This window comes from Neopelma chrysocephalum, unplaced genomic scaffold (assembly GCF_003984885.1).
Source record: "Neopelma chrysocephalum unplaced genomic scaffold, ASM398488v2 Primary Assembly neopelma1_84, whole genome shotgun sequence".
Classification (NCBI taxonomy): Eukaryota; Metazoa; Chordata; class Aves; order Passeriformes; family Pipridae; genus Neopelma; species Neopelma chrysocephalum.
The window spans coordinates 11,733,239-11,744,701 of NW_020897746.1; the positions used below are offsets into that span (position 1 = coordinate 11,733,239).

The window sequence follows — 11,463 nt, forward strand, 5'->3', positions numbered from 1 at the left end:
GACTGGGGCGCTGGTGCGGGGGCGCGGGGCTGCGGCTGCCACAGCAGGTCCAGTGGTGCTGAGCAGGGGGCTGCAGCCTGCGGGTAAGGGGGGGACCCACGGAGCCCTTGGCCTCACCGTGACGAGGGAGCAGGGTGTGGCACAGGGAGCCCTTCCTCGGCTGGGCTGAGCCCTTCATTCTTCAAACCATCGAGTAATTCGTTCCCCAGCGTGTTCCCGCCTCACCGCTGGCATCGATGTCCCTGATGGGAGCCCGCATTGTTTGGGGACAGGGCCAGCACGCAGAGGGTGTGTGGCTGGGGACCCCACTGCGGGCACGCTCGCCTGCTCCTGCCTGCTAATTGCTTGCTCACCAGACTGTGAGAAAATAATTGCTGCTATAAATTTTCTCTCCTCCTCAGAAGATGCTCAGGGGAGGCAGCACAGGCTGATGGCACTGGGCTGGGTCCACGGTGATGGGCACAGTGGCCACCCATGCTGGCAGCTCCCCACTGGACTGGGCCCCGAGGGGAGGGGGTGTGGGGCTCGGGGTTCTTGGGACAAGTAGCCCCAGCCCGTGGACACACAGCTTGCAGGCAGTGAGGGCTGCAGGAGCTGGGGGGCGGGTCACACATCTAGGGGGGTCCCTGCCAGCCCATCACAGGGCCCCGGTCAGCACCCAGCAGGCCCCCACGGTGAGGGCTGAGCACAACCACAGGTCGGGAGAAGAGGGACCCACCTACCCAGGGTGATGAAATGCAGCCTCCACCGTTGGTGTCCCCCCCCGCAGCCCACCCACCGCACAGAGGAGACACAACACGGGCTGCACCACGGTTGCTTTAATGCCCATCTGAGCCGGTGCCGCTGCCTGGTGCGGAATAGACCAGCACGAGGCGGCCCCAGCGGTCGGGGTCCACGGGCAGCTCGTCCCGCAGCACCGGTTCCACCAGCAGCTCCAGCCGGCAGGACTGCCCGGGCGTCGGCCGCGGCACCGGCAGCCCCACGGCACGGAACAGGCAGCCCTGTGCCAGCCCCAGCAGCTGCGGGGCCGTCTGGCCCCGGCGGCACCGGGCGCCCTGGCTCAGGACACGGAAGCATCCGGCGCGGCCCGGCGGGAAGGACCAGCGCAGGGTGAGGCTGAGCGAGAGCTCCTCGGGCTCGGGGCCCTCCTGCCACCAGAGCTGCGAGGCTGTCACACCCTGCACCTGCGGCGGGGAAGCCGCCACGCTGGCCGTGTCCAGCACCTGTGGGGGAACCACGGGGCTGTCAGGGAGCAGCAGGCACCCTCCCACCTTCCCAGAACAAGGAGGGCAGCAGGGCAGGTGGCTCCAGCTGACAGCGGCAGGCACTCACCCGGAGCTCCCCGAGCAGGCAGGTGAAGGATGTCTCCTGCAGGCTGGGCTGCTGGCGGGACACAATCACAGAGAGGTCCCGCAGGCTGCAGTCCTGCAGCTCCAGCTCGTAGCACCTGAGAGGGAAGGGGCAGAGCAGGGATGGTACCAGGGAGCCACGGTGTCTCATGGCTGCCTGTGGGGACGGGGTGCAGGCAGGGCACTCACCGGCTGGTCCAGCCATGGGAGCCACGGTGGCAGGCAGCAAGCAGCTTGGCAAGTCCGGGCGGTGGAGCCGGGAGGAACCGGGGGTGGTACCGGCCATTGGGCTCTGCAAGAGGGAGCCGGGTCAGGGGGCAAGGGACTGAGCTGGTCCCGTGCCACACAGCGGGTGCTCACTGCAGAGAGCATGGCCAGACAGGGTCCTCACCAGGCAGGGAGGTGGGGTTGCCCTCAAGGCACGTCCCCGAGTCCCAGGTGGTGACCTCCAGTGCCACTGTAAAGTCATCGGGCTGCGGCCCCTCCAGCTTGTAGAGCAGGGTCAAGAAGAGCTTGGGGGGTGCCGGCATCTGCAAAGAGAAGAGGCTGATGACCCCAAATCCACCCAGAGAGAGAGAGAGAGACAGAGACAGAGAGAGAAACAAAGACACATTGGGTTAGGTGTGCTGGGCAGTGTGGGCAGAGCCCCAGCTCACTCGCCACGAGGCCCTGGGGCCGTGCAGCTTGGGCCATGCTGGCTGTGCTGTGCCAACACGGTGCCAGCCTGGTGCTGAGGAGGGGGCAGAGGGCTTTGCCCCAACTCACCGGACGGCCACGCGCTCCTCGCCGGGGGGAATGGTCCCCTGCAGCCTCAGGGAGCTGCCCCCACACCAGGCGTCCTGCAGGCAGCAGCTGGTGCTCAGCCTGCCCTGCTGTTCCGGGTACAGGGGCTGGATCTCCTGCATGCTCAGGTCATACCAGGGCCCAGACTCTTCGTCCTGCAGCACAGGGAGAGCTGGGCTGGGGCAGCCAAGAGCAGGGACCCCCCTGCCCATCCCAACCCAGTCCAGCCAGACCAGAGCCGTCACCCTGCACCCACCTTCCCATCCAGGAACCTGCTGGTGCCCATGCCCAGGCTGAAGGAGGTGGCGAGGGGCAGCGTGCAGATGCTGTGTGTGGGCAGGTACTCAGCCAGCAAGCCCCAGAACCTAGAGGCAAAGGTGGGTGTCAGGGCAGAGCCCCCTGCTATAGCTGCTGCCCTGTATGGCCTCAGGCATCGTGTCGGCCGTGGCAGAGTGGGACCAGCTGGCTCCTGGCCAGCAGCCCCTGTCCCAGCCACAGTGCCCTGGCAGCCCTGTTCCTGCCACCCCACAGTCCTCCTGTCCCAGCCCCGTTCCTCCACAACCTCCTGCTGAGCCGCTCTCACCTATTCTCGTTCTGCAGGAAGTTTTCCTCCCCCAGGTGCTCATAGACCCAGCCGGGAGCGAAGATGGCTGCGGAGAGGCTGTGCTGGCGGATCAGGCGCAGGGACTGCAGAGATCAGTGGTGAGCAGCACAGGCCAGACCACAGAGTCACTTTGTCACCTGCCTTTTCCCTGCTCCCCCCAGGTCCCACTGGCCCCGTGGTGGGGCAGAACACTGTGGGAATGTGCTGTGGCATCTCCCTCTCCAGGGATGGCAGCTTGAGGAACCCCCAGCTCCCTCTCCATGCATGTCCAGGAGCTCTGGGATCCCCCACTCCTCACCAGGTAAGCAGCCCAACAGGGCTTGGCACAGCCATTGGTGGGAGCTCAGAGCCCTGCACCAGGGGAGGTCCAAGGTCCCATTCTGGCCCAGCCCTGTCACACCCACCTTGTCAGTGTCGAAGCCACCACCGATCACGTCCCCACGGGCAAAGACATCGACACCAACATAAACATCAGCGTGGCGTGGCCCGGCCAGCCTGAGGGTGTTCTCCAGCTGCTTCTCCTTCCAGTTGTAGTTGGTGAACAGCCCATCACAGGCATCGAAGAACACCCTGGGGATGAGGGTCAGGGTAGTTGCTGTAGCTGTGCTCACAGACACTCCCCCATCAAGGGCTGCACAGGTCATGCCCTGACTACTCCTGTACAGGGTTTGGGGTGGGCTCATGCCCCCCACCCAGGGGCAATGCTGCCGACCTCACCTATTCTGCTCATTCAGCTCATTCTGCCACCTCAGCGTGCCATCCTGCAGGACGCTGTCGTACCAGATCACCAGCCCCCCTGGCACAGCGCTGTGCACCCGGGCCGTCAGGGCCCGCAGGAAGGCAGGCAGGTTCCCCACTGCTGCTGCCTGGCAGGAGAGAGCAGGGAGAGGTGGGTGAAGGGTGTGGGATGGGGGGGCTTCCTATGGGGGCAGGGGGAAGGCAGGGAGGTGGGCAGGGGAGGCAGGGAGGTGAGCAAGGGAAATGTGGGGAGGTGAGCAGGGGGAAGGCAGGGAGGTGGGCAGGGGGAAAGTGGGGAGGTGGGCAGGGGAGGCAGGGAGGTGAGCAGGGGAAAGGTAGGGAGGTGAGCAGGGGAGGCAGGGAGGTGAGCAGGGCCACCCTGACTCACGCTGAGCGTGTTCTCGATGTTGACCAGCCAGCCATCGAAGCGGTAGTGCTGGGCAATGCGGGCCAGCTGCTCGGCCACGGCGCCGAACGCCTCCTCCCCGCCGGCCAGGAACGCCTCACACATCTTCTCCCCGTCCGTCCACTCCGTGATGAGTGTGCCTGGGGGGACGGCAAGGGCAGCGTCAGCCACACGCCCCGGTGAACCCCCTGCACGCCTGGGGCTGCCCCGGGCTCGGCCCTGCCCTCACCCAGCACGGCGACGCCGTTCCGGTGCGCCGCGTTGGTCCAGACCACGGGCGGGATGGTGACGGTGTGGTGACTGAAGTAGACAAAGATGTCGATGTAGCGCCAGTGGTAGAAGACGTAGGGGTTGCGTGTGGCCGAGCCCTGGATGAACCTGCAGAGAGAAGAGAGGGTTGGGCAGTGCAGGAAGGACGCTGGCAGATGCTGCGGGGCTGGGTAGGAGCCTGACTCACACCCGAGAGCTGCGCACAGCTGTGGCACTGACTCAGCCCTGAACATCCCAGCCCGAGCGAGGCTGCTGAGCACTGGCACCAAAAGCCAAATGCCCCCATCCCTGCCCACCTGTGGCTGAGCCGGAAGGAAACACATCATCCAGAAACAGAAGTGGTTTGGGGGTTGAGACATCAAGCCCCGTTACTGCATCTCCCCTCCACCCAGCACGTACCTGTCCTCCAGGTACCCTCCACGCATGTCATGGCACACCAGCGTCCGGGGCCTCCTGCTGCGGAGCGGGGGCTGGCGCTTGGCCAGCGGCACGGCAGAGATGTTGAACTCGTCGTTGCTGTCGGGCTGCCAGGCCAGCAGCTCTTCCAGGCCGGACAAGAAGAAGCTGATGGGCTCTGTCGTCTTCGTGTCGAAGTACCTCGCTGGGGGCGGTGGGGAGAGAGGGGACGGGGTCAGCAGAGAGCACTGCCTGCGCAGCTCGGGCACTGGCACCAGACTGTCCCCATCCCGGCAGGGCCCCAGCGGTGCAGCGGGGCCCCTCTCACGGTGCCTCACCTGGCAGGGGCTGCGGGCGGTCACTGATGGTGTCGTGCAGGACGGTGGTTCCTCGGGTCTCCGCCGCCGGCTGGAAGCTGCCCCGGGATGGGGGTGAGTGCCGGGCCGGACCAGCACCGCGGTCAGCGCCCTCCGGGGCCCCGCGAGCCCGGGCACCGGTCCCCATCCCGGTCCCCATCCCTATCCCAGTCCCAATCCCCATCCTGCTCCTGAACCCCATTCCGCTCCTAGTCCCGGTCCCCACCCCGGCTCCGATCCCCACCCCGGCTCCCATCCTAGTCCCGGTCCCGATTCCCATCCCGGTCCCCGTTCCGGCCCCGGTCTGGGTCTCGGTCTTTATCACAGCACCGACCCCGGTCCCGATCGCGGCCCCGGCCCCCGCCATCCACCTCCTCCGCCGCCGCCCGGCCCGTTCCGCCTCCGCCGGTTCCTCTGCCCCGGCGTCGGTTCCCGTCCTCTTCCCGCGCCGCCCGGGCCCCTCCGGCACCTCGGCCATGGCGCTGCTGCCGCCGCCGCTGCCGCACTGACGGCGGGGCCGCCACCGGGCCCGGCTTTCCCGGGGGCGCGGCCCCGCAGCTCCGCCCGCACCGGCCCCGCACCGCCCCCGGCACCGCCCGCGCCCGCGTGTCACGGGGCGGGACGTGTCCTGGGATGCACCGCGAGTCCCGGAACGGGGACGTGAGTCCTGGGATGGGGACGTATCTCCCGCGATGGGACATGTATGCTGGGATAGGACGTGTGTCCTGGGATGGGATACACGTCCTGGGATGGGACCACATGTCTCTGGGTGGTCTTTGTGTTCTGGGATGGGACATGCGACCTGGGGTGGCACAAGTGTGCTGGGATGAGGGGCCACGTGCCCCAGGATGAGGATGTGTCTCCCAGGATGAGCCATCTGTACTGGGACCGGGCTGTGTCCTGAGATAGAACATGTGTCCCAGGACAGGATCTGTGTGCTGGGATCCAACCTGTGTCCCATAGCAGGCCCTGCTGTGCAGCCTGGGATGGAGATGGTGCCTGGTCCTGAGGGGCTGGTGCTGCCAGGAGGCTTTGGCCCTGCCATGGGTCTGGGCTGGGGTCCTGCTGCCCACACCACACAGGCACAGCAGTGGATGCCCTGACCAGCCTCACCTGGACATTCCTCCATCCCCCACCTCCCCACCTGTGGTGCCAGGGCTCTATTTAAGTTCAGCCTGAGCCCCCACTCCTCTCTCTGATGTGCCTGGGGTGCTGGTCTCCAGCTGCAGCCCCGCTCAGCCCAGCCACAGACCTGCCCTTCCAGACCCTGACCCCCAGCTTCACCTCAGACCCGTCTCCTCTCTGTGGCTGTGCCGGATGACTTGGACTCTTGGCAACCCTCCCCAGCCTGCCCTGTTCCCAGGCTGACAGTTCTGTCACTGTGCTCAGCTCCCAGCCCTCAGGACGCAGCCAGTCCCGTGCAGACCCAGCACAGGACCCCTGTCTCTCAAGGGACAGTCTGTCCTTCCCTCTCCACTCCCACCTGACAGCACTGCACCAGCCCACGGCTCTCGGGAAGCCCCGGCACTCCAGGAGCAGAAACCCGTCGTGAGCCCTTTGGAGCCTCCACACACACAAAGCAAGAGGACACTGAGGATGTGAGCAAGGCTGGAAACGTGGGGTGTTTAATGTAGCATGAGCTGTACAGGGAGGTCAGAATGCTGCCCCACACCACTGCGGCGTCTACACAAACAAGAAGCCTGGCCAGCAGATAATCTAAGGGAAGAGGAAGTGGCTGAGGCCAAAGGCTCTGTCAGGGCTGCGGGTGGGGAGCCAGCCCCTCCCCAGCAGAGGCTGTGGCGAGCAGTGACGGGACCTGCAGAGGGAACTGATGCAATCCGCTCCCACCAAGGGTACCCAGCCCCGTGCTGCAACACCCGCCCCACGGGCCCCCAGCTCTGCAGAAGGAAAGGGGGCCCTTAGTGGTTCATTGCCTTTCCTGATGGTGTTGAGCACCTTCTGCCTGTTGGAGGCAGGGAACACAGCATGGTGTGTGGAGGAGGAACACGGTGCACGTGTCTGTGCTGGCTTGCAGCAAGGCAGCAGCAGTCACGCTGCTCCCCTGGTGCCAGCTCAGCCAGTGCCACAGTGGGCTGTGCCCGGCAAACCCGGCTACGGAGCAGGTGAGGGGGGCGTGGAAGGAGCTCCCTGCCCACCCCAGGTGAGCAGCTGCTCCCCAGTCACAAATGTGGCAGGGGCTGGAAATGGCTCCAACTCCTCCAGGTGTGTCTGATCGGTCTCAAGAAGCTGGAGTGGGGGAATTCACACACTGAGGCAGCTGCTGAGGGTAGTGGCAGTAGGGTGGGTGGCTAACAGCATAATGGGGGTGGCACGCCCAGGATGAGAGGGCACAGGGGCTCCTTGGCCGCCCGGCCCGGTGCAGGAGGAGTTGGGGGGGGCTGGTGTTCAGGGGTCTCCACTGTACTTGATGAGGTGGCCACTGAAGGTGATGTAAGTGTCATACTCGTCGCTGAAGACGGCGTTCTCACGCTCGCCCTTGTAGAGCCGCACCCAGACCTCGTCCTGCTCCCCCAGCTCCAGCATGACGCTCTGGCTCTGCATGATGCTGCGGTCACTCACCTGGGCGTAGAGGATCACCACCTCTGCCCCGTTGTGCATGATGTGCAGGTACGTCTCCTTCTGGTTCCAGGTGTGCACGTTGAGGCTGAAGTAGTAGATCCCGGGGACGTAGCAGTAGAACTTGCCCGTGAACATGTTGAAGTGGCTGTAGAGGTTGACAAACTCCGTGTCGAAGATGAGGGTCTGGTAGTAGTCATTGCTGTGCAGGGGTTTCTTGCGGCCCACCGAGAAGGCGGCATAGTGGCTCTTGCAGCGCTCCCCCGGGGCGCCCATGCTGCCCTTCTGTCCCTTGGGCCCCGCGTGGCCCCTGCTGCCGGCCACCCCCGTCTTGCCAAACTTGCCCTGGATGCCACGCTCGCCACGGTCCCCCTTCTCCCCTGGGCAGAGCAGGAGGGAGAGCTGGACTGTCAGGCGGGGGCCAGCACCGAACCCACACCCTGAAAGCCTCTGTTTGCCTTCCAGGGAAGGATGGAGGGAGCAGGGATGTCCCAGTCCTGCCCTGCCCCTGCCCCCCTCCCCTGATGCTGCTGCCCAGAGGCCACCAGAGCAGTGGCTGCTCACACCCTGGCGTGGCTCCTGCCCTCTGCTCATGCAGGGCACTGGACCACAGGTACCACCCCAGCTTCTTGCTCCCAGTCTGTGCAAGAGCTGGCAGTGGGAACCCAGCGTGGCACTGGTCGTGGGGCAACAGATGCTGGCACACAGAGTGGGGTCCTACCAGCCCTCACCTTTCAGGATGGTCATGTTGATCTGAGGCAGAGGCTGGTACTGGTCGGGCGGGGGGCAGCAGCGGACGCAGCGGGGCCGTGGGGGCAGCCCCTCCTGGGCACCATCAGCCTTCTGCTCCCGTGTGGCCCTGGCAAGGCAGAAAGCAAAGCCCAACGGGGAGCTACGGAGGGGGCGGGGGCCCTCTGCGGCACCAGGGCTGCCTTGGCCCCCATTTTGCAGTGCCCTGGCCCTGGGGTCCCCTCACCTGGCAGCTTGGTGCCGGGCCGGGGCCTCTTCAGCATCTGTCCACCACTGCTGGTCGGGACTGGGTCCGGTCTGGCTCCCCACAGGGCAGGACAGCAGCAGGCAGAGCAGCAGGACACCGTGCACCCGCAGCCCCTCCATGCCTTGGCAGTGCCCTGTGAGGTGCCAGGGACAGCTGAGGGGGACAGGAGCGTGGAAATGCCCAGCCCAGCCATGGCCTGTGCTGTCCTGGGACAGGACCTGTGCACTGCACAGTCCTGGGCTTCTGGCTGGGCTGTGGGACACAGTGTCACCCCAGTGAGCACCTGGGGAGACCCACACTGGGGCAGTGTGGAGGCTCTGGGCTCACCAGCATGTGGCCAGGACCATGCAGTGTCCCAAGTCCTGGCACACGCAGCAGAGGGGATTACCTGGAGAGCTGAGGGTGGAGCAGAGCAGCAGGCTCTGGATGACCAGCCAAATCCTGGGCTGAGTGCTGCTGCTCCTGCTCAGCCTGGCTTCAGCTGCCTCCCATGAATGCCCAAGAGCAGCAATTTAGGGTGTCAGCACCTAAAAAATTACAGGCAGCTCCAGATGCCATGAGGCAAATGTCAGGGTGCAGCCCTGCCTGTGTGGGGGACTCCAGCCCTGTCTGGGGAGCATATCTGCATCCCCACTCCTGCAAGGATGCAGCACAGGCTCTGCAGGGGGCTCCTGTGCCCCAGAGGCTGCTAGCCAAAGGGTTTGCAAGGGCACAAGAACCACTTCTCCAGAGACATGGACGTGGGCTGGCGGCCCCAGCTCAGAGCTGGCTACCACAGGGAGAAACCTTCCTGGGAGACCACATCCTATGTGGGGCCAAACCAAATATTTGCAGTGGCGGTGGCACCGTGGCCCAGCCCGAGCCCTCCGTGGCCCTTCCCTGCCTTATCACAGCCATATCAGCTGGAGACGTGGGGCCGGGCACGCAGCACCTTGTCCTTTGGCCCCGAGGCCAGCCTTGGCCAAACAGGCGTGTGGCACTGCCCAGTGCCCGGCATCCCGCGGCAGCAGGGGCTGAGGTGCTGCTGGGCTGGGATGGGGTTGGCTGCTCCCCAGCCTCCCGTCTTAGCCAGGCACCTCCCTGGGTTGGGACTGGGTGCGGCCTTTGCCGTTCTCCCCTCCCAGGCAGCCTCCCCTGGCACCACCCAGCCACGCTGCACAGCTCTGACGGGATCCCAGAGCACCGGCCCAAGGGGCAAAGGGCCTGCCCTGCCCTATGTCCTGGGGGTGGGCGAGGCCAGGAAGGATTTTGGGGCAGAATCCTGTTGTTTTGGTGAATGCACCGGGGCCCTCAGTCGGTGTGGGGTGGCTGTTACTCTTGTTCCCAAGGGGGGTCGGGGCACTGTGTGTGCTCCCGCAGCGGGTGCGGAGGGCGGATGACTGGATCATGAGTCACTGGAACCGGGAAGGGGCGAAGGGATGGGGAAAAGCTCCAAAGGGCTTTTCCCACTGCTTGCACCCTCTGCTAAGTGCCTGGCCCCTTTGCACGGTTCCCGGGCCCCTCTGTCCCACCATCTCTTACCCCATTATCTTGGCCCATGTCTTGGTGCTGCCAGGTGTGGGGAGAGGCAGGGGAGAGGCAGATTCATGGATAGAAGCATGGAGAAGGCCAAGTAGGGGCTCATGACTAGGTATCACCCAGGGCCAGCCTTGGCCCTGGCTCTGCTCACCCACGCTGAGCATGGCATGGAGCATGCCAGGAGTTTGGGAAGCCTGTGGATTTCCCTCAGCTCTGAGACCATGAAACCAGACATTCCCCCGGGGACCCAGAGCAGGCTCAGCCCTGGGGAAAACACAGTGTCACAGGGAGCTGCTCCATGGGGAGAAACCCTTCACCAGGAAGTTCCCACTGCAGGAGACAGTGCTTCCCAGGCTGCTGGGAATGGAGGCAAGCCTGTGGCACACACAGGGCACGTGGGGCTCTCTGGGCCCCCAGGACGTGCCCCCTGTGCCCCACAGGTGTGCCGGGTGGGAGGTGCCCCTGTGTGTGGGCACACACAGCCCTGCCGAGGGACGCGGTTTTTCCTGTCAGGGTTGGATGCTCTCCAGGAACGGTTGGAGATTTAAACTCAGTGGCTGCGGAAGCCTTGGGACTGCAAGTCAAAACATCCCAAAATACATTCCAGGCAGAGATAAAGACCAGGATGAAACAGAACAAACCCTGAGGGAGGAACAAGGGGCTCAGGGTGGCATGTGGGCGGCAGGACCTGCACCCCCTGCTTGTCCCTCCACTCAGGACGGTGGATACAGACTTCCCTGCTCCACAGCAGCTGGAGCTGGGATGCCTCTGGGGTCGTGCTGGTGGGACAGGACCCCCACATTCTGCTGCAGCAGCTGGAATAGTTGCAGAGCCCTTTTTTCCCCCCTGGAGCAGTGCAGACCCGGCAGGCAGCAGTGTGGGGGCTGCACAGGGTGGTTGCAGCCCTCCAGCTCCTGCAGCACCAGTAAGATGTTGTGCAGGGGACCCCAACAGCCAATGTGTCCCCTACAGAAATGCTGGGCGGGGGGCAGCCTCACTGGGCAGGGGTGGGGCACACGGACCGGTGCCCCTCGCTGGACCTGCCCCAGGGCATCCGAGATCCTGGCGATCCTGGCGAGGCGGAGCCGCCTTCGGGTGTCTCCGCGGGGATGCCGCAGCAGCCACAGTGAGCATAACACAGTACAGCTCTGGGCCTGGTGCCCGGGCCTGCAGGGCCCCCCAAAACCTGCCCCCCACATACCTCTGGGGCAGGGCTGCTCCCTCCCGGCGCTGCCTTTGCTGCCCTAGAGCATCCCCCGGGCCGGGGCAGAGCCTGCCCGCGGCCGATCGGTGCCTCCCGCTCCGGAGCCTTCTCCTCGCTCGGCCCGGGCGGAAATGCACTTTTTGGAAGCGCAGGAGGCAGCCAGGCGCGGGACGAGGCTCGCAGCCCTCCCCCGCCAGATGTGCGCCCGCGGCCGCCTTAACCATGTGTGCTCCCGGGACCGGCCGAATTAACCGTGTGTGCTCCC

The 11,463-nt window shown here is 65.4% G+C and overlaps 3 protein-coding genes across 5 annotated transcripts in view; 1 reads left to right on the plus strand and 2 right to left on the minus strand.

The window, feature by feature from the left end:
* Positions 1-803: 803 nt before the first annotated feature.
* ENGASE (endo-beta-N-acetylglucosaminidase) lies at positions 804-5,380 on the minus strand. Its single transcript, XM_027691856.1, has 14 exons — positions 5,274-5,380; positions 4,885-4,961; positions 4,550-4,751; positions 4,110-4,258; positions 3,863-4,020; positions 3,454-3,602; positions 3,141-3,306; positions 2,716-2,819; positions 2,389-2,497; positions 2,115-2,287; positions 1,741-1,895; positions 1,539-1,641; positions 1,333-1,447; positions 804-1,223 (listed from the first exon to the last, which is right to left on the minus strand). Exons 1-14 carry the CDS (start codon positions 5,378-5,380, stop codon positions 819-821), a joined length of 2,172 nt encoding a protein of 723 aa, XP_027547657.1. The 3' UTR covers positions 804-818.
* Positions 5,381-6,499: 1,119 nt separating this feature from the next.
* On the minus strand, positions 6,500-11,425 carry C1QTNF1 (C1q and TNF related 1). Of its 3 annotated transcripts, none has more exons than XM_027691792.1 (5): positions 11,196-11,425; positions 8,865-9,003; positions 8,456-8,609; positions 8,211-8,338; positions 6,500-7,859 (listed from the first exon to the last, which is right to left on the minus strand). In XM_027691792.1, exons 3-5 carry the CDS (start codon positions 8,593-8,595, stop codon positions 7,309-7,311), a joined length of 819 nt encoding a protein of 272 aa, XP_027547593.1. In that variant the 5' UTR covers positions 8,596-8,609; positions 8,865-9,003; positions 11,196-11,425; the 3' UTR covers positions 6,500-7,308. The 3 variants fall into 3 exon arrangements, with proteins under 3 accessions (XP_027547593.1, XP_027547594.1, XP_027547595.1); XM_027691793.1 differs by having other exon boundaries at positions 8,456-8,629; XM_027691794.1 differs by lacking the exons at positions 8,865-9,003; positions 11,196-11,425 and having other exon boundaries at positions 8,456-8,835.
* Positions 10,075-11,463, plus strand: part of LOC113971697 (ubiquitin carboxyl-terminal hydrolase 36-like) — a gene marked incomplete at its 3' end in the record, with an annotated part of 5,847 nt that continues 4,458 nt past the window's right edge. Inside the window, exons 1-2 of the mRNA XM_027691858.1 lie at positions 10,075-10,088; positions 11,044-11,120. Of these exons, the coding sequence (XP_027547659.1) occupies positions 10,075-10,088; positions 11,044-11,120 (91 nt within the window). The remainder of the gene's footprint in view (positions 10,089-11,043; positions 11,121-11,463) is intronic.

Coding starts and splice junctions, on each gene's coding strand:
- C1QTNF1 (XM_027691792.1), bottom strand. CDS start 8,595: ATGGAGGGGCTGCGGGTGCACGGTGTCCTGCTGCTCTGCCTGCTGCTG. Junction 8,339..8,455: donor GCCCGGCACCAAGCTGCCAG/GTGAGGGGACCC, acceptor CTGCCTTGCCAG/GGCCACACGGGAGCAGAAGG. Junction 7,860..8,210: donor CAACATGACCATCCTGAAAG/GTGAGGGCTGGT, acceptor TGCTCTGCCCAG/GGGAGAAGGGGGACCGTGGC.
- ENGASE (XM_027691856.1), bottom strand. CDS start 5,380: ATGGCCGAGGTGCCGGAGGGGCCCGGGCGGCGCGGGAAGAGGACGGGA. Junction 2,498..2,715: donor TTCCTGCAGAACGAGAATAG/GTGAGAGCGGCT, acceptor CTTTGCCTCTAG/GTTCTGGGGCTTGCTGGCTG. Junction 1,896..2,114: donor GAGGAGCGCGTGGCCGTCCG/GTGAGTTGGGGC, acceptor TGGGGTCATCAG/CCTCTTCTCTTTGCAGATGC.